General features: G+C 45.9%; 2 protein-coding genes across 4 annotated transcripts in view; one reads left to right on the top strand and one right to left on the bottom strand.

The window, feature by feature from the left end:
• The window catches only part of LOC117549041 (ensconsin-like), a 27,344-nt gene extending 6,043 nt beyond the window's left edge, over window positions 1-21,301 (top strand). The window contains exons 2-15 of one of the 3 annotated variants that reach the window (XM_034220612.1): window positions 806-910; window positions 3,045-3,119; window positions 3,213-3,376; window positions 5,145-5,238; window positions 5,397-5,513; window positions 6,856-6,974; window positions 7,058-7,182; window positions 8,046-8,269; window positions 8,747-8,948; window positions 12,112-12,280; window positions 13,418-13,522; window positions 13,669-13,719; window positions 15,886-16,108; window positions 20,488-21,301. In XM_034220612.1, the coding sequence (XP_034076503.1) occupies window positions 806-910; window positions 3,045-3,119; window positions 3,213-3,376; window positions 5,145-5,238; window positions 5,397-5,513; window positions 6,856-6,974; window positions 7,058-7,182; window positions 8,046-8,269; window positions 8,747-8,948; window positions 12,112-12,280; window positions 13,418-13,522; window positions 13,669-13,719; window positions 15,886-16,108; window positions 20,488-20,498 (1,784 nt within the window). In that variant the 3' untranslated portion in view covers window positions 20,499-21,301. Of the gene's footprint in view, window positions 1-805; window positions 911-3,044; window positions 3,120-3,212; window positions 3,377-5,144; window positions 5,239-5,396; window positions 5,514-6,831; window positions 6,975-7,057; window positions 7,183-8,045; window positions 8,270-8,746; window positions 8,949-12,111; window positions 12,281-13,417; window positions 13,523-13,668; window positions 13,720-15,885; window positions 16,109-20,487 lie in introns of all 3 variants that reach the window. The other 2 variants (XM_034220611.1, XM_034220613.1) reach the window with 2 other exon arrangements.
• Window positions 21,116-26,176, bottom strand: part of LOC117549047 (vacuolar protein 8-like) — an 18,804-nt gene continuing 13,743 nt past the window's right edge. Inside the window, exon 10 of the mRNA XM_034220621.1 lies at window positions 21,116-21,493. Within this exon, the coding sequence (XP_034076512.1) occupies window positions 21,345-21,493 (149 nt within the window). The 3' untranslated portion in view covers window positions 21,116-21,344. The remainder of the gene's footprint in view (window positions 21,494-26,176) is intronic.

Genomic DNA, 26,176 nt, shown 5'->3' with positions numbered 1-26,176 from the left:
CTTTAAGAGTCCTCTCCTGCTGATGTTCAGGTGTATATCAGTATGTAGTGTCTCTACTTTAAAGAGTCCTCTCCTGCTGATGTTCAGGTGTATATCAGTATGTAGTGTCTCTACTTTAAAGAGTCCTCTCCTGCTGATGTTCAGGTGTATATCAGTATGTAGTGTCTCTACTTTAAAGAGTCCTCTCCTGCTGATGTTCAGGTGTATATCAGTATGTAGTGTCTCTACTTTAAAGAGTCCTCTCCTGCTGATGTTCAGGTGTATATCAGTATGTAGTGTCTCTACTTTAAAGAGTCCTCTCCTGCTGATGTTCAGGTGTATATCAGTATGTAGTGTCTCTACTTTAAAGAGTCCTCTCCTGCTGATGTTCAGGTGTATATCAGTATGTAGTGTCTCTACATGTCTCCGTACTTTAATGTTCAAAAAGCTCTTTATTGTTCTCATACTGCCTGTGCTGCAGCACCTCTTTTCACCCTCTGTCTGAAACCAGAGCCCAGTGTGCTCTGTTGGTTAGCTGGCCGGCTCTGTTGTGATTGGTCAACCGCTTAGAGATGTCCCGCCCCTTAGCCTATCACATACAATGTGTCGAAACGCTAGCCAATAGCATCGCGAGTGTTCCATAGTGATAAAAAAAAACTATATAAGACACTACTACAGTAAAGGGAAAACGACAAAAGCATAATAGGGCCTTCAGACCTTTATTTAAATCGAGAAATATTCATAAGGATGTTCATGAGAAACAAAGCCTTGACAGAGTTGTTTCTTTTACCGAATAACATTCTGTTTTTTCATCTCTCATTTTTAGACAATGGTGGTTATCTCAAGCCAAACTCACAGGCAAAGAAAACAGCCTGCTCCGTCAACAATGCTGCGGAAATCTGCAACACAGCATCTCCACGACCCAACACAGGTTTGATTGTCACGATTCTTATGTCATGTCACGGTTTTAGTTTTGTGTGTCTGGTAATGGGTTTTGTTTTGCTGTTCTTTTCTCCCTGTGTTTTCCTCCCTGTCGTTAGTTTCCCTGGTGTGTCTGATTGTCTGATTGTGTTCACCTGTTGCCCTTGTGTTTCTCCTTCCCTGCCCGGCTGTTTCTCATCTCGTGATTACCCCTCCCTGTATTTAGTCTCTTCCTGTGTTCGGTGTTGGTTCATTGTTCGTCTTTCATGTCTCCCTTCATGTTGGTCACAGTCACCTTTTGTTTGGATGCTACCTCGTGCTACAGTACCTGTTCATGGATTCATGTTTTTCAGCTTTTGTAAATAAAGCTCGCCTTTTGTTTCATTTTGAAACCGCTTCCTCCTCAATCTGCATTTGGGTCCTATTTTTCTCCAACCCTGACATTAATAAAGCTCTTAAATGGACCTTTTTATTAGCAGCTTTCAAGTACTTTCAGCATGACTTCCTTTTAGAAATGTTGTTTCTATTGTTTAAGTACAAATAGTAGCCTATAATGTTAAATATAAAGCCAAGGTAGAAGAAGGACTCGGATAGTTTAAATTCAAGGCTTTATTGTCATGTGCACAGCAGCCACAGTGTAGATATGGCCAGGGCCGCCCCTCCCTACAGGCCAATCACGCAGGCTGCATGGGGCCCCACCTTGTGCAGGGGGCCCCGCCCAGAGGGCCTCAGCTGCTGTGCGCAGTTCTCCGTGCACCCCCCGCGAGAGTGAGAGTGAGAGGTGACAAGGGGAGCACGTCTGTAACCCGACACCGTTGCAATGAATCGACATCTGACCACTCACGGCTTTGATACGGCCACTAGTGCAGGTGAAGAGATGTCGGTGAAAAGACAGTTTCAGTCCGGCGCAAGCAAGAGGGAAAAAAATAAAACATGAAGAAACTAGAGCATCACTCGAAGGTGGGTTATTAGTCAAATGTACAACTTGCGAATGTTGTATAAGTCAAATTGCCAATTGCCATATTAAAACATCAGCTGCAATTCAGGACATGAAGAAGGCAGTCTCTGCAGAGCATATAGGCTAATGGAGATGCAGTTATTTCCAACATTCTTTATTTACCATTCATTCAAGTATGTTATGCCTTTTATCTGCTAATGCACAGGAGGAACAGTGATAAACTGTCTAGTTGGCTTACATAACAGTTAAAGTTTACAGCTTTAAAAACATGGAGCATTTTTTCCCCTTTTATTCATTTTTATGTCAATTTGCACATTTCATGGTGACGCTCAGCCTCTCCCCTTAACTCCTAACAGTCATCATCATGTCAACCACAACACAGAGAAATCCTGATAGAAATGTGTGTGTAGTTGTTGACACATTGCTGACAGAGGGAACTACATTTGAATACAGATTTAAGAAATATCAGTTTTTGAGCATGTCATAAGCATGTTTTGTATTACAACTATATTATAATAAAATAATATAGTATTTATATTATTGAATTGATTATGATTATTATTATTAGTAGAAGTAGTTTATTTGCATTCATTATATTTTAATCTTTTTGAGGCTAGTATTTGGCAGTAAATGCAGACGTATTCACCTGTAAACGCATACTGAACGACATACATGCACATTTACCAATTACCTCACTGTATACAAAAGTAACTGTGTTGATAATAATAATAATAAACAGGAATGATATTTGCAAAGTAGCCTACTTTGTTTCCAAAACTTTTTTTTTCACTCCTGTCGGTTGGGGGGGGGCCTCATCTCACAATGTCGCTTGGGGCCCCAAATTGGCCAGGGGTGGCCCTGGATATGGCAATGAAAAACTTAAGTCACAGGCTCCTCCAACAGTGCAACATGAATATATATAGGACATAAAACAGATACAATAGTGCAAGAGAATGTTTGAGATGTGCTTTATAGAAGGGTTGGTGTGGTCGGCTCGCATGTTGCGGACAACGTTAAAAGCACACATCGAAATGTAAACAAACACAGAACTGAAACGAAAAAAAGGCAGAGTTGTGAAAGGAGCCTATGACACGGCAGCCATCATCACCGGCGCCATCTTCTCAAGTACTGTCCTTGACTAAATGTAGTACCACCGCTGCTATAAAGTCACATTTTTACTTTTTAGTTTCCAATGGACTGAATGTTGACGAGCGTCTGAAAGCGGCACGGGAGAGACGAGAGGAGCACCAGAGGTTACTGGGTACGTGTTCATGCATTGACCTCAATCTCTAGTATGATTGACACACATAACTCTGTGTAATCTATTTTTACCGGTTCACTCTGTTTCCTGCAGCCTCTCGGGAGAATGGCCGGATAGAGCGTGAGCAGCGAGCCCAACGTTATTACGAGCTGCAGATACAGGAGCGCAGGAAGAAACTGCTGGACCAGAGTCTGAAGGAGGAGAGGAAACGAGCCGCAGTCGAGGAGAAACGCAAGCAGAGGCTGAAGGAGGACAAAGTGAGTCTTTAGGTGCCCACGTTTTTGTTAAAGAGTCCTCTCCTGCTGATGTTCAGGTGTATATCAGTATGTAGTGTCTCTACTTTAAAGAGTCCTCTCCTGCTGATGTTCAAGTGTATATCAGTATGTAGTGTCTCTACTTTAAAGAGTCCTCTCCTGCTGATGTTCAGGTGTATATCAGTATTGTAGTGTCTCTACTTTAAAGAGTCCTCTCCTACTGATGTTCAGGTGTATATCAGTATGTAGTGTCTCTACTTTAAAGAGTCCTCTCCTGCTGATGTTCAGGTGTATATCAGTATGTAGTGTCTCTACTTTAAAGAGTCCTCTCCTACTGATGTTCAGGTATATATCAGTATGTAGTGTCTCTACTTTAAAGAGTCCTCTCCTACTGATGTTCAGGTGTATATCAGTATGTAGTGTCTCTACTTTAAAGAGTCCTCTCCTACTGATGTTCAGGTGTATATCAGTATGTAGTGTCTCTACTTTAAAGAGTCCTCTCCTGCTGATGTTCAGGTGTATATCAGTATGTAGTGTCTCTACTTTAAAGAGTCCTCTCCTGCTGATGTTCAGGTGTATATCAGTATGTAGTGTCTCTACTTTAAAGAGTCCTCTCCTGCTGATGTTCAGGTGTATGTAGTGTCTCTACTTTAAAGAGTCCTCTCCTGTTGATGTTCAGGTGTATATCAGTATAGTTTCTCTACTTTAAAGAGTCCTCTCCTGCTGATGTTCAGGTGTATATCAGTATGTAGTGTCTCTACTTTAAAGAGTCCTCTCCTGCTGATGTTCAGGTGTATATCAGTATGTAGTGTCCTCTACTTAAAGAGTCCTCTCCTGCTGATGTTCAGGTGTATATCAGTATGTAGTGTCTCTACTTAAAGAGTCCTCTCCTGCTGATGTTCAGGTGTATATCAGTATGTAGTGTCTCTACTTTAAAGAGTCCTCTCCTGCTGATGTTCAAGTGTATATCAGTATGTAATGTCTCTACTTTAAAGAGTCCTCTCCTGCTGATGTTCAGGTGTATATCAGTATGTAGTGTCTCTACTTTAAAGAGTCCTCTCCTGCTGATGTTCAGGTGTATATCAGTATGTAGTGTCTCTACTTTAAAGAGTCCTCTCCTACTGATGTTCAGGTGTATGTAGTGTCTCTACTTTAAAGAGTCCTCTCCTGCTGATGTTCAGGTGTATGTAGTGTCTCTACTTTAAAGAGTCCTCTCCTGCTGATGTTCAGGTGTATATCAGTATAGTGTCTCTACTTTAAAAGAGTCCTCTCCTGCTGATGTTCAGGTGTATATCAGTATGTAGTGTCTCTACTTAAAAGAGTCCTCTCCTGCTGATGTTCAGGTGTATATCAGTATGTAGTGTCTCTACTTTAAAGAGTCCTCTCCTGCTGATGTTCAGGTGTATATCAGTGTGTAGTGTCTCTACTTTAAAGAGTCCTCTCCTGCTGATGTTCAGGTGTATATCAGTATGTAGTGTCTCTACTTTAAAGAGTCCTCTCCTGCTGATGTCCATTGTTTTAAAAGGATTATCTTGGCTGCAGTGAAGCCAGCAAAAAGCACATTTTCTGATGGTTTAATAGTTGGTTGGTAGACATGGTATCAAAACCTAATGATATCGTAAACTATTCCAATCACTCCAAGACTGCTGCAGTACACTCTAAAAACATGTGTATAACAGTCTTTTGGTCCCACAGAGCTTTGAATCATTCTCAAGGGAGTTGTGCAGTGGATGTGTTTATGACAAACATCTACTTGTTTTCCATATTTAAGGAGCGATATGAATCTGCAGTGCGGAGGACAGTGGAGAAGAGCCAAAGGGCCCAGCAGAGCCAAAACTCAAGAGGAAGAAAGCCCACCAAGAACCGTGAGAACAAAACAAACATGCTTTCTACTTTCTCTCCCCTTCCCCGTAATCTTAACACCATCATTAATAGTTTCTGTGCATCATATCTTAACAATTCTTGGACGTGCCTTTTATCTTTTTTTTGTTTTTGCCGCACTTTACGCTGATCAATATGCTAGTTCCACGTCGCTTGCCTCTGACACCATGGGAGAAGAACCTGGTCATTCGCCTGCTAACGCCCACATGCTCTTATCTGGCCCGGAGCAAGAGTGCTCAGTGTCAGTCAGGAGAAGAAGGTACTCTAAAACAAGCTATAACAATAACCCTGATTTAAAGAGGACATATTATCAGAATCCGAGTCACGTTTATTGCCAGGTACGTTTACACAGACAATGAATAGAGCGGTGCAGGGATGACGTATTGACCCGGAAGGAAGCTGCGGGTTCCCTCGACAAAAATGCAACGGGATTTCTCCATAGGATTTTGGAAAATAGCTGGAAATAAGGTCTTTGGAAGAGGAACCTGTTTGATGAATGCACGTTTTGTTCAGCCGGATCATCTCCACACGTCTATCCTACTTTTATAATTTTCGATTCATAAATTGAATGGCCAGAAGCAAAATGCTAACGTTATGCTATAAAGGAACTACAGCATCGTCGCTGCTTCAACGTCACGCCAACTTCAGATCCATATTCAAAACACACAGATTCAAAATGGTACAAGTTGAAGCGTTTGTTTGACCAGTTTGCAGGAGGCAGGGACTCGCTTTCAAGCAGAACAGGGCAAACAAAGTTAGAGGAGTGTTTACGTGTTCGGCGTAATGACGTACAACGGCCTCCACAACTTCTGTAGTCCTATTCAGCCACTTGGTAACAACCATCGTTTTTCAGACACGGAAACTCTTCAGAAATCACCAGTGGGGTCACTGCTGATGGATTTAATGTCCTAGAACAAAACGTGATCCGTCTCTTCAATGTGTCTCAACCACAGACCTGATTTCCAGCTATTTTCCAAAATCCTATGGAGAGATCCCATTGGCTCTGAGACGAGGGAACAGGAAGTGGTGAAATGCTAACTCACTTCCGGGTTTTGGGACTCGTCACTGCACCGCTCTATTGGTATGGTGGTGCAAACAAACTATTCAATTCAAGGCTTTATTGTCATTTGCACATTAGCTAAAGTGTAGATATGGTAATGAAAAACGTAGGCTCCTCCAACAGTGCAACATATATACTGTATAGGACATAGAACAAATAAAACAGATAAATACAATAGAAATAGTGCAAGAAGAGTCTATATACAAGTAAACAACATTAGAAAGTAAGTTGTAAGAGAAGGTAATAAATATAACGATTGTAAAAAGGAAAACTAAGCGGTAGTGTAGGCTTTCCAGATACCTGAAAGTATGTGCACATGTAAAGAAATAGCTAATATGTCCTCTTTAATATCATGGCAATGCTAACTGTATGAAGTGCATTATGTAAGATACTCCTGCAACTAACAGCTGCTCATCTTTCCTCTCTGTTTACGTGCCGATTCACAAATCCATAACTACCATTTATGCATTGTATTTCTTCCGATGTCTCATAATTATGGCACAAATGACTGGCTCAGTTGTCCATATTTGTCGCCGTGCAGTTTCATTCCACTCCATGAATTCAACCACCAACTCCACCCCTCACAAACCCCAGCAGCTCCACCACAAGCCCTCCGTTTCCCCCAACTACAGCCAGCACAGAAGCAGCAATCTGGCAGAGGTAAGTCCAGCTATTCCTTCATTTTTTATAAAAACCAAGATTTCTAGTTTGCAAGAAGAAAAAAACTTATTTTTCTTGTTTAGATCGAAGCATCAAGCAAGAAAGACACGAAAAAGAAGAACCCAAATACTAAATCACCTGCCGTGAGCACCTGTGTAAAACCTGCCAAAGTTACACTAAGCAGAACGACTTCTCCCTCACCTGAACGGTAGGTGATGGAAAAACACATCTGCTGTACATTCATAACACAGTTACAGTAATATGTAGAATTTCATTTTTTACTGAGTGAGAAGGGTTTCAACATTACGCAAGAGGATTCTGGTCACACGTGAACATTTTCTTTCTTTTTTCAGAATTCTGAAAAAAGTAAAGAATAATCTTTTTTTAAATTATGAAAGAATAAGAACTGTAAACTTTTTTTTTTTCAAAATCAAATCAGGTTTATTAAAAAGTCAAAATTCTTAAAATAAGTCGACATTTTGAAAAATGTTGGAATTCTGAAAAATTCCCCAAAAAAAGTTGGAATTCGGAAAAAAAGTTGGAATTTGGAAAAAAGTCAAAATTCATAAAAAAGATCATCTCAGAATTTGACTTTTCTCAGAACTTTTAGATTTTAATTCTGATAAAAGTCAAAATTGTGAAAAAAAGTCAGATTTCTAATAACAGTCTAAATTCTGAAAATAACGGAGGAATCTGAAAAAGCAAAACAATTCTAAATTCTGGGAAAAGTCAGAACTCTTAAAAAAAGTCGGAGTTCTGAAAAAAAGTCGGAATTCTGAAGAAAGTCAAAATTCCGAAAATTATAAAATTAATTCAAAAAAATAATTTAAAATATAAAATCACTTTTGGTCAGATCCCAACAATCGGGTACAGGTAACTCCAGCTATTCCTCACATATTTGTTATCATATAGTGATATTGAGGGACTTTGTGGCTTCACTCACACAAAGTGACAGTAATCTGACTAAAGTAAGCGTCTTTGAGTTTTAGGAAAATTGCTATAAAAAATCAATGTATTATTATTATTTATGATTAAAGTGGGACGTGTTTTCTCTCATGCTGGATCTTAAAGGTCCTCCCGAAGGTCCATGAGCCGTCACTCCCCCCCGCTGCAGCTGGAGCTCCCGTCTGTTCCCGAGGAAGACGTTTCTGTTTCTGACAGCGAGAGCGTTTCTGTTCTCTCGCCCGGGAACTCACGGCCCGTCAGGAAAACATCTGAAGGGCAAGAGAGGGGGGGAAATCCTCCAGAGGCTCCACGTCTGAACCTGCCCGACAAAGAGACAACGAGACAAAGAAGTAAGCTACAGAAATGCTTTTATGTTCAAGTGGCATTCAATGTGTTTTAGAGTTGTAGGCGCTTTAGCCTAATACTATAGCTACAGTGGTGTTTTCACACTTGGGAATAACCTGGCTGATGCACTATGCTGTGTGGATGAGTTAGTTTGTTGCTTCAGTGATGCATCGTTAGGCTCGTTATCAGGTGCAGAATAATCAATTTATTGTCTATTGTTGTGCATAATAAAGTAGAGTGCATTTCCTTTCAGATTTAATTCATTTCCCGAACAAACAATCGATGCGATACTTACACACATGCGCTAAGACGGTCAAAAACCATATGCCCTTCTGGGGTCACACCCAATCCGGAGACAACACACACCTTAAATACCTGTGCCCTAGGTAATAGGACAACAACACACTAATGGCACGACTTGAACCCAAACATGACACTTTATTAAATGGCTCTTACAAAAGGTGATATTATTCTCTCTTCAGGTCCTCCTCAAAAGCCTCTCCCTGCAGATCCCCAGCCTCCTGAAGTCACGTGTCGACCCTCAGCCGGGACCACAGACGCCGGGCAGGCCTCTCGTCTCCTGGCTGAGAGGAGGAGAGAGGCGAGGCAACAACGAGAGAGAGAGGAGCGACAACAACGAGAGAGAGAGGAGCAGGAGCACCTGCAGAGAGAGGAGGCAGAGAGGTGAGGAATATGTCCACTAAAGAGACAGAAACACTGTAGAGTGGGGCAGGCATGATGTATTTTAGTAGGCTGACCCAGAAGTAAGCGTCGCAAGGGCTACCTCTACAAAAAGCAATGAGATTTTTCCATTTAATTTAGGAATGTTTCTTAAAATAAGCATGTTTATGATACTGACATGTTCTGTTCAGCAGGATGATCTCCACATCTTTATGATTTTTGAAGTAAAAAGCTAACGTTGGGCTATAAAGAAACTACAGCAAGGTCACATGACTTCACGTCACCACCGCTAAGCTAAAGGAGGCTAATGTTGGGCTATAAAGGAACTACAGCACGGTCACATGACTTCACGTAACCACCGCTAAGCTAAAGGTGGCTAATGTTGGGCTATAAAGGAACTACAGCACGGTCACATGACTTCACGTAACCACCGCTAAGCTAAAGGAGGCTAATGTTGGGCTATAAAGGAACTACAGCACGGTCACATGACTTCACGTAACCACGCTAAGCTAAAGGTGGCTAATGTTGGGCTATAAAGCAACTACAGCACGGTCACATGACTTCACGTCACCACCGCTAAGCTAAAGGCGGCTAGTGTTGGGCTATAAAGGAACTACAGCACGGTCACATGACTTCACGTCACCACCGCTAAGCTAAAGGTGGCTAATGTTGGGCTATAAAGGAACTACAGCACGGTCACATGACTTCACGTCACCACCGCTAAGCTAAAGGCGGCTAGTGTTGGGCTATAAAGGAACTACAGAACGGTCACATGACTTCACGTCACCACCGCTAAGCTAAAGGCGGCTAATGTTGGGCTATAAAGGAACTACAAGACGGTCACATGACTTCACGTCACCACCGCTAAGCTAAAGGCGGCTAACGTTGGGCTATAAAGGAACTACAGCACGGTCACATGACTTCACGTAACCACCGCTAAGCTAAAGGTGGCTAATGTTGGGCTATAAAGGAACTAGAGCACGGTCACATGACTTCACGTAACCACCGCTAAGCTAAAGGAGGCTAATGTTGGGCTATAAAGGAACTACAGCATGGTCACATGACTTCACGTCACCACCGCTAAGCTAAAGGAGGCTAATGTTGGGCTATAAAGGAACTACAGCACGGTCACATGACTTCACATCACCACCGCTAAGCTAAAGGAGGCTAATGTTGGGCTATAAAGGAACTACAGCACGGTCACATGACTTCACGTCACCACCGCTAAGCTAAAGGAGGCTAATGTTGGGCTATAAAGGAACTACAGCACGGTCACATGACTTCACGTCACCACAGCTAAGCTAAAGGCGGCTAATGTTGGGCATGATGTCGTTTAGCCGTCTCATTTAGACACTAGTTAGCAACCACCGTATTTAAATTCACCAGCTGGGTATTTACTGACAATTCTATGTAGTAGAACAAAACCTTGAAATCTCTTCAGCTTGTCTTAACCAAAAACACATTAAAAATTTGTTTTGAATTTGAGACGAGGGGTCCAGGAAGTCATTTCTGGGTTTTAGGACTCATTCCTGCACCACTCTATACAGAGTTTGGAATAAGGGTGCTGCTACGTATATAGTATAGACAATACACATGATATTTTACTAGTGAAATGTTGATATAATGTAAATAAAACACATGCAATACACATCTCCAATCCAATCCAATCCATTTTATTTATATAGCACATTGAAAAACAACAGAGTTGAACAAAGTGCTGTTCATCAACAACTGTATAAAAACATAGCATAAATACTAGGGCTGTCAAACGATTAAAATGAATTAATCATGATTAATCACCATTCGAACTATTTCCAAAATATGCCATTTATTTATATTGTTGTGGGAATGGAAAGATAAATGAAAGAAGGCGGATATATCCATTTAACATACAGTATCTATGTTTATTATAAAAAATGTATGCGTGTCAAAATGAAAGACAACCCACACACCTATCAATCATCAAACCGTGGGGTCTTAATTAATTACGTGTTGATTTCTATCAACGGGGGAGTACTTCAGGAAAGTCGACAGAGGGGGGGGCGGCGGCTAGTGGAGTACTTCGTGACCACAGAGTGTGAACGTTGTGATCAGCTGTTTTAGCGCAGTTCTCCAGTGAAGGGGGGGGGGGGAAGTCTCCCTCCGCAGCTGGTTGGCGTAGTTTTGGCACAATTCCGTTGTACAGACCGACGTTAACAGCAGCCCTGTCTGTGCACACGGAGACCGACTCTGTCGTCCGGTGATCTAACCGCCTTCTGGAAAAGCTTCACAAGTACGTCGGTACGCAAATGCGCTTTGTGACACAAGTGACGGTACGCATTTCAGAGAGATTACGCAAATAACCTGCGTACCAGTTATGTGCACCCCTGTACTACAGCAAAAGTATTCTCCGTCGGGACTTCCTGCAACAACACCACGCCGTTATCAAAGATGTTCTATTGAGAAGACGATCACTACGTGACAAAAGTTTTCAAAACCGTGGCTACTGAAATCAATCTTACTAACTGCTGTCTGTGCAATTTACTCCGCGAGTTGGCAGACTCGTTATTTTGCTTACTTTAACATCATTTTTCATGGTGGGGCTAAGCCATTTGTTGGTATGGGTGTAGCCTACCCCAGCCATACCCTGGCGCTGCCACTGGTGGCACGTATGGGGCGGGCCATTCTGCACATGCGTTAAATGCGTTAAATATTTTAACGCAATTAATTAAAAAAATTAATTACCGCCGTTAACGCGATAATTTTGACAGCACTAATAAATACATAAAAACAGACAGGACATGAAACAAATGTAATACACGAGACAATGAAACCAGATCAGAAGCCACCGACTGAAAAACTCCTACATGACGTAAAAACAATATCTAACATCTAACCAAAAACACTTGGGAACATGGGAACCAGAAGTGCTAAATGCTGACTGAGGTTTTAGGACTCATTAGGGATTTGACCCCTAACCCATCACAGTCCCCCTGCTTCCACTTCTACTGCTATTTATTAAATGTTGACTTTATTATTTGCCCCTTTTGTTTGTTTGTTCACCATGTAAAGCGGCCTTGGGTCCCTTGAAAGGCGCTATACAAATTGAATCTATTATTATTATTCATGCACTATTACTAGCTATTAAGATTTTAGTTTGACAATGACTTAATGAATGAACGTGCAGGCGGAGTCGTGAGGATCTGGATCTCAGGAGGGCGGAGCAGCGAGAGCGACAGCAGGCCGAGGATCAGCGTCTCGTGGAGGAGAAGAAGAGACGAGAGGAAGAGGAGCAGAAACAAGCCGAGGAAGAAAGAGCTCAGGCCATGAAGGAGGCCGTGCTGCTGCAGAAACAGGTGGGACACACAATCATTACATCGATTAAAGATCAATCAAGATTGGTTCTACTTCATGTCTCCATGCTTTAATGTTCTCATACTGCCTGTGCTGCAGCACCTCTTTTCACCCTCTGTCTGAAACCAGAGCCCAGTCTGCTCTGATTGGTTAGCTGGCCGGCTCTGTTGTGATTGGTCAACTGCTAAGAGATGTCCCGCCCAGAGGTCGCGTTAACCGAATATTTTCCGCCTATGACGGATTTTTTTTAACAATGACGGAAAAATCTGAAAGCAGTCCGTCATTTTGACGGATTAGAACAAACTCGGAACAGCGCCAAAGTTTCCCCGCAACGAGGCTCCGGTGTTATGCATGCCTGCCAAAAAGGAAATGATACCGTTTCCAAACCCAACTTTGCAAAAATCATTGAAATGTCTGTGAGTTTTGGCTTTACGCTGTGAGGGCATGCATAACACGGCGCTAACAGTTCACAAGCGTGCGCCCCGCCCCCCATTAACGGTTCACGACTGTGCTCTCCCCCCCCCCACACCCCCGTTGACAGTTCACGACCATGCTCTCCCCCCCCCCCCCCCCCCTCGGTTGACAGTTCAACCGAGTTCTCTCTCTCTCGCTCTCTCTCCCCCCCCCCGAGGCCGACGGGTAATACTGAATTTTGACGGAAATTTTACGATCCTGTCCGTCAAAATGACGGGCAGTAAAAAAGTCTAGCGCAACCTCTGGTCCCGCCCCTTAACCTATCACGTACAATGTGTTGAAGCGCTAGCCAATAGGAGCACAAGTGTTACATAGTGATGTCATTATGATCCGAAACTTTGCATGCACTAAAACCTATAAAACATACTACAGGAAAAGGGAAAACGGGGCCTCTTCAAACTAAAACATGCTCAATAAATATGTAAAATATGAATTTTCTCTTGTCTTGCCATTGTATTCGATATTGTGGTACTTAGATAAGGTTTCTTATTACATTTTTTTCGTTTACAGGTTATTTGTCATTCTAACAGAAAACGTGTTTTAAAGTAACCCCCATACCTCGAAAACACCAATGTGAATGAATATATACATTTAAAAATAGATCAAGGTGGATGTCAACTTCATTTAGTTTTTATTAAAACCCATTATCTTCCCTGTTGATCCAGAGAGAGGAGGAACAAGCCGAAAAAAAGGCGAAAGCAGAGCAGTTGAAACAAGAGCGGGAAATCATCGCTCAGAAAGAGGAGGCAGCGCGGCAAGTGAGGAAAAAGGTTTGACAACATCTGATTCAAACGTAGAGATAACTAAACGACTATCTGTGCTTTAACGTGAACTATATCCACATTGAAAAAAACTGAATGGCTGCACGAATGTCCTGCCGTGACAGTGTTGGCATAAAACCTGTTTTCTTTTGCAGAGACTTGAGGAGATCATGCGGAGAACCAGAAGGAGTGACTCTCCAGATACAGTGAGTACCCCCCCCCCTCAGGGCTCTTACGCGCGTTTCCACTGCAGCGGGTAGCTCGCTTTAAGCGTGCCGAGCCGTGCGGGGCCCGTTTTTGGTTGCGTTTCCACTTGGCCTAGTTTTGGCCCGGGGCTACTTTTTCAGGAACAACCGGGCTGAGTCGGGCTGAGTATGCTAAACTAGAGAGAGAATCGCTGGCAAGGGGGCTACAACTACAACAAGATGAACATATTTGACCGTGATTTAATTGTAATACACGTTTCAAAATGATGCCGAAGTAACAACATGCTGATACCGGTTAGTAAAAAGCATGAATTAATGCTTTGACAAGTCTGCAGACAGACGGCAGGCGAAAAACCTTTTAAAATGCGTGTTTTCTAAATGGAGCTTGGCTAAGCTAACGTTATATATGCTCCGACCGTCCACACTCACAACAACGGCCTACAGACATAAATAAACCAGCGACTGTATTCACCATGACACAGGCAGTCTGTGGTTTGTACTTGTTTAACTTTTGTCTAGTTTCTGAACAGATATGAGGAGCTGTGAGCTCTGAGTGCTAACAGCTAACGGCTGATGTTGTTTTTCTGGGGCTCTCATTGAAGATGACGTCACGGCTCCGCCTACACTACGTTACTATAGTAACTGCCCCAGTTCCTAAACTGTAATGGAAGCGCAGCATTAAAGTGAGCCGGGCCTAATAAGGCCTAACCAAACCGAGCGAGTCCGAGCGAGGCCTGCAGTGGAAACGTGCCATTAGAGACACATCCAGCATTCACTAACAACCAACTCCAGTTTCTAAAAGCTTCTCTTTCACTAAACTGGTTCATCTTTTTTTAATTCTAAATATCACAATATACAATATCGATTAAGTTCCTCCACTTCAATTACCTTGGTTGCTGATTGGCTAATGGTTACACAAGACCAAACATCGTTATGACATCATAAAGTGGCCAAAAAAAGGTAAAAAAGGTTTTTATAGAAATGGATCAAAAAGAGAGAGAATCTTTGTTCCTGAAACTTTCAGAGTCTCTTTCCACAGAGGGGACACATGTTGATGTAGAAGAGACATGAAGAAGAGGGGACACATGTTGATGTAGAAGAGACATGAAGAAGAGGGGACACATGTTGATGTAGAAGAGACATGAAGAAGAGGGGATACATGTTGATGTAGAAGAGACATGAAGAAGAGGGGATACATGTTGATGTAGAAGAGACATGAAGAAGAGGGGATACATGTTGATGTAGAAGAGACATGAAGAAGAGGGGACACGTGTTGATGTAGAAGAGACATGAAGAAGAGGGGATACATGTTGATGTAGAAGAGACATGAAGAAGAGGGGACACATGTTGATGTAGAAGAGACATGAAGAAGAGGGGACACGTGTTGATGTAGAAGAGACATGAAGAAGAGGGGATACGTGTTGATGTAGAAGAGACATGAAGAAGAGGGGATACATGTTGATGTAGAAGAGACATGAAGAAGAGGGGACACATGTTGATGTAGAAGAGACATGAAGAAGAGGGGACACATGTTGATGTAGAAGAGACATGAAGAAGAGGGGACACGTGTTGATGTAGAAGAGACATGAAGAAGAGGGGATACATGTTGATGTAGAAGAGACATGAAGAAGAGGGGACACATGTTGATGTAGAAGAGACATGAAGAAGAGGGGACACATGTTGATGTAGAAGAGACATGAAGAAGAGGGGACACATGTTGATGTAGAAGAGACATGAAGAAGAGGGGACACATGTTGATGTAGAAGAGACATGAAGAAGAGGGGATACATGTTGATGTAGAAGAGACATGAAGAAGAGGGGACACATGTTGATGTAGAAGAGACATGAAGAAGAGGGGACACATGTTGATGTAGAAGAGACATGAAGAAGAGGGGACACATGTTGATGTAGAAGAGACATGGAGAAGAGGGGACACATGCTGATGTAGAAGAGACATGAAGAAGAGGGGACACATGTTGATGAAGAAGAGGGGACACATGTTGATGTAGAAGAGACATGAAGAAGAGGGGACACATGTTGAAGTAGAAGAGATATGAAGAAGAGGGGACACATGTTGATGTAGAAGAGACATGAGGAAGTGGATTTTGCATAGTAGGTGACCTTTTAAGGGTTCTTCTCTCTGATGATGAATCCTTCTGAACACAGAAATCTGTTCCTGCGAGGATTCTGCCAGATGAAGCCCATCCAAAGGAGAACACAGAGCCGATTCTCCGTGGTTCTATCGAGGCGGCTGTGAAGCTGCCGGTGGGAACCAAGAGCTCCGGCCTGAACAACGAGGAGGACGGTGTTCCCGTGGTCGCCTTCAAAGAACGACGCTCCCTCCGGACCCTCAGCGGCCTCGAGGAGATCCAGACCCACCAACGAGCAGGTGAGACAGAACTGGATATTAACACTCTGGTGATTGTCAGCCAAAAGCAGCGGTGTCAAACTCAAGGCCCATTTTATGTGGCCCGTAAGAGCTCTGAAAGAATATAATTTATACGGTTAAATGCCGCTTTACAGAAGCACGTTGCCCATAAACTATATGTCCCACAATGCATCTCATTTTGTGACATGAGCACTGCAGAGACTTGCAATTATTTGCCCTAGACTTCTGCTTTCAGACGTAGTTCATTATGAAGTTATTACCCTATTCGATAATAATCCAATGCAGAAACAATCATGTCATATAATATTATTTGATATATATTTATAGTCTTAAAGTAACAACAACCGGCCCATTGAGTGCAACCATAATGCTAATGTCGCCCACGGTGAAGTAGAGTTTGACACCCCTGGCCAAAAGCATGTAATGTCAGTTTATCCAACATACAAAGAGCCTAGGACACTTGCAGTCTGCAGGGTATTTTGACTCCATAACACTTAGTGAAGACCCCCAGGGACATGTCCAACTTGAACAAGGGTTTATTGAGAGTAAATGACAGCGTCACGGCAGATTCATTCCATCCAAATTGCATCTCAACCGGTCCGCTAACGACTTGATTCAAACAGTTGTCCATTTGTTTCAACACCATCATTAATTAGAGGATTAGGGCAACATGTGATTTCATTTTTATAAGACTTTAATCGCAGAACTAATACAAAAAGTTCACTATTGGTCAGATCGTACCAACATATTCACACGTGACCCTTATGCTCCTCCGTAGTTAACAACTCTTGTCAAATGAACGAGTACGTTTTAACCTCAAAGAGACGCAAAGTCTAAGGAGAGAAATTGCTAAACGACTAAAATAGGGACAAAACAAGACAAAAATATCAGTACGTTTTCTTCCAAGTTATTATTAATGCGAAATGTTATCTTACCAAGTCTTCGTCACACAACATTAGAGTCCTACAGGAGTCACGAGGGAGGCAAAGAGGAGGCAAATCCTACTTTGATTGAGCTAAGTATCGTTGGTGTTTTTAATTTTTACTTTTGTTGTTTAGCCCCTCATGCTATAATCATGTGTATTTTCTCCATTCCTGTTCATGTGTCTTCTCGCAATTATCACTGGCCCCGTGTATCTCCTAAACGCTATAACCGGCCTGCTCTCGTCTATCCCACATGCTCCACTGAGATCCAACATCTAGTTTCAGGTGGCCTGTGGAATTGCCAGTCAGCTGTTCCTAAGGCTGACTTCATCTCTGGCTACACCTCCCTGCAGTCTCTGGATTTCCTTGCTCTCACTGAGACCTGGATTACTCCATTCAACACATCCACCCCAGCAGCTCTCTCCACTGCATATTCCTTCTCCCATACACCCAGACCCACTGGCAGAGGAGGTGGCACTGGTCTCCTGCTCTCTCCCAAATGGAGCTTTTCCCTCTTCAAGCTACCTAACTTTACTCCTTCCACCTTTGAGTTCCATGCCGTCACAGTAACCCATCCTATACAGTTAACCATTGTTGTTCTCTACCGTCCACCAGGCGCCTTGGGGGACTTCTTGGAGGAATTAGATCATCTCCTCTCACACATCCCTGAAACTGGCCCTCCCGCTGTACTTCTCGGAGACTTCAACCTCCAGATGGGGAAGATAGACGAACTAACATCTCTGTTAACCGCCTTTGCTTTCTCACTCTCTCCGTCCCCACCGACTCATAAAGCTGGCAATGTCCTTGATCTCATATTCTCAAGGAACTGCGCTACTTCTAACCTCTCTGTAAACCCGCTCCACACATCCGATCACTTCTTCATTTCATTCTCTCTACCCCTTTCCAAACATAACAAACTAATCTCTTCCCATCCTACACTTGTCCGCCGTAACCTTCGCTCCCTCTCTCCCTCTACCTTTGCCTCGTCGGTGCTCTCAGCCCTCCCTTCCTCTGATTCGTTCAAACTACTGCCTCCAAACTCTGCTGCAGAAACTCTCCTCTCTACTCTCTCATCCACTCTGGACTCGCTCTGTCCTCTGACATCTCGGCAGGCTCGTCAGTCCCCTCCGGCTCCCTGGCTAAATGATGCACTGCGTGCTAATAGAACCGTCCTTAGGGCAGCAGAGCGGAAATGGTGGAAATCCAAACACCGTGACGACCTCCTAACCTATCAAGCTCTCCTCTCCTCTTTCTCTGCTTCGATCTCTCAGGCAAAAAGCACTTTCTTTCAAGATAAGATCCAATCTTCCTATTCCAATCCTAAAAAACTATTTTCCATCTTCTCCACCCTCTTGGACCCTCCAAAAGCTCCTCCCCCCCTCCTCACTTCTGTCAAGCGACTTTGTTACCCACTTTGAAAAAAAGGTTAATGATATTCGCTCTTCTTTTTCTGACTCACCTTTACTCACCGCTGGGTCACCAGACCTTCCTTCCACCAACACACTAACCTCCTTTTCCCCTCTCTCTCCAAGTGAGGTTCTTACCCTCATTACCTCTGCCCGCCCTACCACCTGTCCTCTGGACCCTATCCCTTCAAACCTCCTTCAGACTATCGCTCCTGATATTCTACCGTTTCTCACCCATTTCATCAACACTTCTCTAACTTCTGGTCACTTTCCAAACAGTCTCAAGGAGGCAAGAGTAAACCCTCTCCTAAAGAAACCCACTCTCAACCCGTATGATGTTATGAACTACAGGCCTGTCTCTCTCCTCCCGTTCCTGTCTAAAACACTTGAACGCGCTGTCTTTAAACAACTCTCCTGTTATCTCAATCAGAACAACCTTCTGGATCCGCACCAGTCTGGTTTCAAGGCAGGTCACTCCACAGAAACTGCTCTCATTGCTGTCACGGAGGAACTGCACACTGCCAAAACTGCATCCCTCTCCTCTGTCATCATCCTGTTGGACCTGTCTGCTGCATTCGACACGGTGAATCATCAGATCCTCCTTCGCACTCTCCAAAAACTTGGAGTTTCAGGCTCTGCACTTTCCCTCCTCACCTCATACCTGAAAGACCGTACCTACAGGGTGACTTGGAGAGGGTCTGAGTCCGACCCTTGTCAATTAACTACGGGGGTCCCTCAGGGCTCTGTTCTTGGTCCCCTCCTCTTCTCCTTGTACACAAACTCGCTCGGATCAGTCATTAGCCCGCATGGTTTTTCTTACCACTGCTACGCTGACGACACCCAATTAATTCTGTCCTTTCCTCGCTCAGAGACCCAGGTCGTCGCACGCATCTCTGCTTGTCTAGCTGACATCTCTCAGTGGATGTCTGCTCACCACCTCAAGCTCAACCTTGACAAGACTGAGCTGCTCTTCCTCCCGGGAAAAGATTGTCCAACTCTTGACCTGAACTAATCAACATCGGCACCTCAGTTGTTTCCCCGACTCAGACTGCAAGGAATCTGGGTGTGACCCTAGATAACAACCTGTCCTTCACTGCAAACATCGCTGCTACAACCCGCTGCTGCAGATACACGCTTTACAACATCAGGAAGATACGTCCCCAGCTGACTCAGAAAGCGACTCAGGTTCTGGTCCAGGCTCTCGTCATCTCACGCCTAGACTACTGCAACTCCCTCCTGGCTGGTCTACCTGCATGTGCCATCCGACCTCTGCAGCTCATCCAGAATGCAGCGGCTCGTCTGGTTTTCAACCTTCCTAAATTCTCCCACACCACTCCGCTCCTCCGCTCCCTTCACTGGCTTCCGGTAACTGCTAGAATCCACTTCAAGACACTGGTACTTGCTTACCGTGCTGCGAATGGATCTGGCCCTTCCTACATCCAGGACATGGTTAAACCGTACACCCCAGCGCGTGCACTACGCTCTGCATCAGCCAAACGACTCGTTGCGCCCTCGCTGCGAGGGGGACCCAAGTTCCCATCGGCGAAAACACGTGGGTTTGCTATCCTGGCTCCAAGATGGTGGAATGAGCTCCCCATTGACATCAGGACGGCAGATAGCTTGCACATCTTCCGGCGCAAACTGAAAACTCATCTCTTTCGACTCCACTTCGAGCGATAGAACTATTAACGAAGCACTTTTATACCAATAAAGGACTGGATTACCTAAAGCCAGTTGAGTAGCACTTGAAATGTTTGGCTCTATGAAACCTGATATACTTATATGATTCTGTTTTCTTCAAGGTTGTGTCTTCCTGGTCGAATGTACTTATTGTAAGTCGCTTTGGATAAAAGCGTCAGCTAAATGCAATGTAATGTAATGTAACAACACCTGACAGTGTTCAAAGTAATAAAGCTCCATGGTGTGTGGACAGCCTCTCCTTTCCCTGCATGTCCCCCTAATGGAAAGTCTCAACATGGATCATACATGTTCTTATCTCTTAAGCTGCTCTGAAACTTTGAAAATAATGTTTCTGTGTGTGTCCCTGCAGAGGTCATCTGAGCAGCTGCACAGACGTTCACACACTTGATTGGAGAGCTGTGTTTTCTCCGTGAGTTCCTGCAGCTCAGCCATGTTTCTGCACACTGAAATGTAAGCGTGAGCATGCAAGATTCCAGCCTCGCCTCTCACTGAGACGTCAGCTTCACTTTTTCTCTGTGTGTGTAACCAGTGGCACAAATACTGGGCAAGTTCTTTACTGCTTCCTTTCAGTGCAGAACATATACAGTAATAACCATGTAGACAGTGGAGACGATGGAGAGTGTGAAGTAATAGGAATAGCTCTTCTTACAATCATGTTAGCCATATGCTTTTTGCTTATTCCTGATGTGTCCAAGTACTTTTCCTTCCTTAGTTTTCCACTTTTAGATTAGTGCTATGAAGTTAGCACACAAGAGTTAAATTGTACCCGTGTAAATTCCTCTCCTACCTGTTGATTTTGTGACGTATAGCAATCACATATTTCAAAGCTGCTAAGGAACTTAGTTTCCAAAGACTTTGCTTCAGTTTTAGTGAGTGTTGTTTTAGAGAACTCGATGCACGGATTCTTTATTGCACTAACAGTCTTCTCTGTTTGATATCGCGCGCATTCGCTTTACAAAGCAACGTTTGGAGGCGTAGAAGTTTAAGAGAGTTTATTATAAGAAAAGCATATATAAAAAACAAATGTATCCAATCCTAAATATCCGATTGCTTGTAACTATCACGTGTTAAGAGTTGATACTATGCCGCTTCTCTGCCTTGTTTTTCACTTAATTTGTTGTTGACTGTAAGCATAAAAACTAATAAACACTTTGAAACATGGAGAAAAGCTGCTTCTTCTTCAGTGCTGCTCTCAGTGCTCGTCTCTCAGTGTTTGTGTGGAGGCTGTAAAGGGTGAACAGGAGATGGAGGCTGGATCGTCTGCAGCAGCCGTCTGGTTTCCTCCGTCTGATCATGAACCGTCCGGAGCTGATCCTCCACCTCGCCGCCAGACAACAGAGAGGAGAAGTCTCCATCTGCAGGGAAACACAAGACTCAAACCTCCTGGATCTCAAGGCCTGGTAGTGATTCATTTGTTAAGATATCTACTATGATAAGATGGTGTGAATGGCTGCAGTACTTTGAGCTGCTTTTGGTGGATCTTGTCCCCACTACGGTTTAAAATGGATCAAGAAACGTTCACTAAATAATGAGGACGCTTTTAGAAAGGTTGTTTCGCACGGCAGACAATTTAAAATGTAGGAGAAACACATTTACTTCGTCTAAAAAAGTAACAGAGAAAAGGGGAAAACCCTAGCCTACTGATTATTAAAGGTCCCATGTCGTGCTTTTCTGGTTATTACCCGTCCCCTTGTGTTATGAAGCTTGTTCTGCATGTAACGGTCTGCAGAGTCACAAACCCTCAAAGTACACCCTGTAGCGAGTACAACTCTAACACAGAGAAGACCTGTCTGTGCTGCCCCAGAACGCCTCCTTGGACATTTCTCTTTTTCCATTTGTTTCTTCCGGGAACCAAGTGACGTAACGAAGACTTCCTCACACACACACTCAATCTTTTCTCAGCTGCAGCTCCGCCGATTTCTCCTCCCTGAGACGGCGGGACGCGGCGAGGCTGTGGCCTTCTTAGTGCCGCCATGGCAAACGAAGAGCTGCTCTGACTGCCGTATACCGGCTGTAGCATCAATATACGCCCTCAGGGCACGCACAGGGCACAGCAACTCAGGTGTGCCGCTCTCCTGTGGAATGTTAAAGCGTGCCAGCTGGATAGGCCGATTGGAGTGGGCTAGTGGAAGCACCTTGGGCAGGAACGCCACATTCGGCCAGAGGGTAACGCCCGAGTCATCGGAGTTCCACCTCAGGCATGTACTGCTTACGGAGAGGGCATGAAGCTCTCCGACTCGCTTCCCTGAGGTTACGGCAAGCAGAAATGCTGCCTTCAGGGACAGCCACTTAAGCCCGACCTGGGCCAGGGGCTCGAAGGGCGGAGATGATAGGGCATTCAGCACTAGGGTCAGGTCCCAAGCCGGGGCCCTTGGGGTGCTAGGGGGACGCTGCCGTATAGCCCCTCTTAGAAAGAGGGACACCAACCTGTGGCGCCCCACTGTGGCGCCATCGACTCCGACATGTCGGGCAGAGATCGCAGCCATATACACCTTCAAAGTGGAGTGAGAACATCCACTCTCCAGAAGGGACTGCAGGAACTCCAAAATGGTGGCCACGGGGCAATGCCCCGGATTCTCAGCCTTACTCACACACCAGTGGGAGAAGAGCTTCCATTTGCACTCATACTGTGCCCGAGTGGATGGAGCTCTGGCATTCAGGATAGTTTCCCTGACTGATGCCGTAACGCCGCTCAACAGTGGGTTGGGCCCTGCAGAGGCCAAACCCAGAGCTGAAGGCGGTGAGAGTCGGGACGCCAGATCTGACCCTTGAGCTGAGACAGAAGGTCCTTCCTGTCGGGGAGACGCCAAGGTGGGCTGCAGCAGAGACTGCGCAGCAGTGGGAACCAGACTCTCCCCGGCCAGCGGGGGGCGACCAGAAGGAGCCTGTGCCCCTGAGTAAGGACCCTCTGAAGCGTCTGCAGTATCAGAGGCAGCGCCGGGAAGGCATACAGGAGAGTGTCCGGCCAGTCGTGCGCCAGGGCATCCTGACCCAACGGGCTGGTCACCTCCGTCCAGGAGAACCAGAGGGGGCAGTGCCTCGACTCTTCTGAGGCAAAGAGGTCCACCTCGGCCCTGCCGAAAAGGCTCCAAATTGTCTCCACCACCTCTGGGTGAAGCCTCCACTCCCCCGGTGGAGGCTTGCGCCGTGAGAGGAAATCTGCGACCTGATTCAGGTCTCCTGGCAGAAAGACTGCCTGCAGACTGGCGAGGCGGGGGAGCGCCCAAGGCAAGAGGCTCTGTGAAACACGGAGCAGCTGTGTGGACCTGGTGCCCCCCTGGTGGTTGATTTGGGCAACGGCGGACATGTTGTCCGAACGAATGAGCACATGCCTGCCCGCCAGTTGGGGTAAAAAGTGCATGAGTGCGAGCAACACAGCCCGCAGCTCCAGCACATTGATATGGTGTGCACCTTCCTGGGCAGACCACTGCCCCTGCACAGTCCTGCCCTGCCACACCGCACCCCACCCCGAGAGACATGCATCCACAGCGACCGTCTCCCGGCGGGATGGGATGGCGCCCATAGGCACACCCATCAGAAGATAGGCCCTGTCCCTCCAGCGGGACAGAGAGTGGAGGCACCGCTGAGACACCCTGACTCTCTTGTGCTGTGCCGCTTGGCGTCCAAGCGAAAGTTGTTCAGCCACATCTGCATGGGGCGCAGTGATAGCAGGCCCAAGGGCACAACGGCTGAGGCAGCTATCTGTCTGCCTAAGAGCCGGAGGAACTGGATGTAAGGCACCCTCTTGCCCAGTCTGAAGATGCGAAGGTGGTGGGAAATGTCGTCCACACGACGAGGTGTCAAGTAGGCCCTCATGGCGACCGAGTCTAGGACCATCCTCAGGTAAGTGACCTGTTGGGAAGGGTCCAGGCAACTCTTCCCGGCGTTCACTGTTAGGCCCAACCGGGCTACATGGGATGAGAGGCGCGCCGTATCCTGGGCCACTTGGGCCCGGGACGGCGCGCAAACCAGCCAGTCGTCCAGATATGGCAGGACCTTCATGCCCTGTGCCTGTAGGGGAGCGAGCGCTGCCGCTACAACCCTGGTGAACACCCTTGGAGAGAGGGAGAGACCAAAGGGAAGCACCCGGAACTGATAATGTCGGCCCTGAAAGGCGAACCTCAAGAACTTCCGGTGATGGGATGCAATTGGCACGTGGAAGTAGGCGTCCCTCAAGTCCACGGTTGTGAACCACTCCCCCTGTGTGACAACACGAAGGGTGTCTGCTGTGGTTAGCATATGGAAGGGCAGTACCTTCAAGAATCTGTTGATTCCTCTGAGGTCCAGAACTGGACGGAATCCGCCAACTTTCTTGCTCACAAGAAAGTACGCCGAGTAGAACCCCCCGCCCTGAATCAGGGGGTCCACTGGCTCGATTGCGCCCTTGGCCAAGAGGACGGACAACTCTTGGGCCAGAGCTAAGGCCTTCGCCGGGTCTTTGACAACTGTCATACTGACCCGGCCGAAGGCTAGGGGCCGGCGTCGGAACTGCAATTCGTAGCCCTGGGTTAGGGTGGAAATCACCCAAGGGTCGGAAGTACAGGCAGCCCAGTAGCTGAGCTGCTGCTGGGAAAAACAGCCGACGACCGGCCTCGGGACTTCAGGGCCTAGCCCCCCCTGGGGGGCGCCGGTAAGGCTCTGAAGCACGAGGCCGCCTGGAAGCCAGGCGACCTGGGGCACGAAAGTCATCGGCCGGTTGAGTGGGCCGCTGGGACCTCTGCAGACCACCCCTGTAAGCCGGTGGCTGCTAGAGCGGCCCCTGGGCCTGCTGGGAGTGGCCACGGGTCTGCAAAGACCCGAGAGCTGCTGCCTGGTCTGCCTAGCTTGGGCAGCGCGCTCCAGCGCCTCCAGGGCAGCTGACCCAAACAGCTCCCCTGGCACGACTGGCACGCTACGGAGGACTCTCCTACATGTCTCCGTCAGTGGTGACTGGGCCAGCCAAACCTTGCGACGAGTCTGTACCAGAAAGGACATAACTCGTCCCAATTCCCTAGTCATTAGGGCAAAGGCCTGCAGTGATGCATCACTGAGGCCCAGCAAAGAAGGCTCGGCCGGAGCCTGCTGCAGCGAGGCGGAGACGGCCAGCATTAGATGGGAGAGGGAGTTCCCGATACGACCCATGCGTGCTGCTGCGTCGTAGGCCCTACAGAGCAGCCCATCTGTGACCCTGCACTGAGGCTGAGGGCACCTGACCACAGGCCTGCAGCGCTACTGCTAACTAGCTCAATGCTAATGAAGTTTGCAGAATAAGTACAAAAGCACAGCAAGGGCAACTCCTGGGAGAGGGAGCGGAAACACCTCCGTCACCATAAAAGTTCAAGCCCAAAAAGCTAAATAGACAGTAACGGGACAACTAGGCTGGGAGAGGGAGCGAAAACACTGCCATCACCAACCAAGCCGACACCAACCTGTTCGAACGAAGTCTCTGCGCAGCCAGCCACAGCTCCTGGAGGACGGGTAAACCCGCGGCCCCGACTGGATGAGTCGCGAAGCTGCACGCAGCCAGCTGTTTGCAGAGAATCCTTAACAAATATTCCAACCGAACGAACGCTGTAGGCTACAAAAAATGTAGCCAAGGTACTCTCGCGCAGCGAGAAGATGAAAGGAACAGATCCACTGACGACACCGACTGATATAGCCGGTGTCACGTGGGTCACAGGTGACTTTGTTGGTATTGGTACTCGAGCTGCGCATGCGCGCGATGGACACATCCAGTGCTAAAGCACCGCCTCTGGTGGTCAGTAGGGACGAAATAGAACTGCACGTTTCAGAGTGGCCTTCTATTGTGGCCAGCCTAAGGCACACCTGTGCAATAATCATGCTGTCTAATCAGCATCTTGATATGCCACACCTGTGAGGTGGGATGGATTATCTCGGCAAAGGAGAAGTGCTCACTATCACAGATTTCTTCAGATTTGTGAACAATATTTGAGAGAAATGGTTATTTTGTGTTTATAGAAAATGTTTTAGATCTTTGAGTTCATCTCATGAGAAATGGGAGCAAAAACAAAAGTGTTGCGTTTATATTTTTGTTCAGT

This window comes from Gymnodraco acuticeps, unplaced genomic scaffold, assembly GCF_902827175.1.
Source record: "Gymnodraco acuticeps unplaced genomic scaffold, fGymAcu1.1, whole genome shotgun sequence".
NCBI lineage: Eukaryota > Metazoa > Chordata > Actinopteri > Perciformes > Bathydraconidae > Gymnodraco > Gymnodraco acuticeps.
Note: the sequence above shows the minus strand (reverse complement) of the source record. Positions and strands in the feature narration are given on the sequence as shown.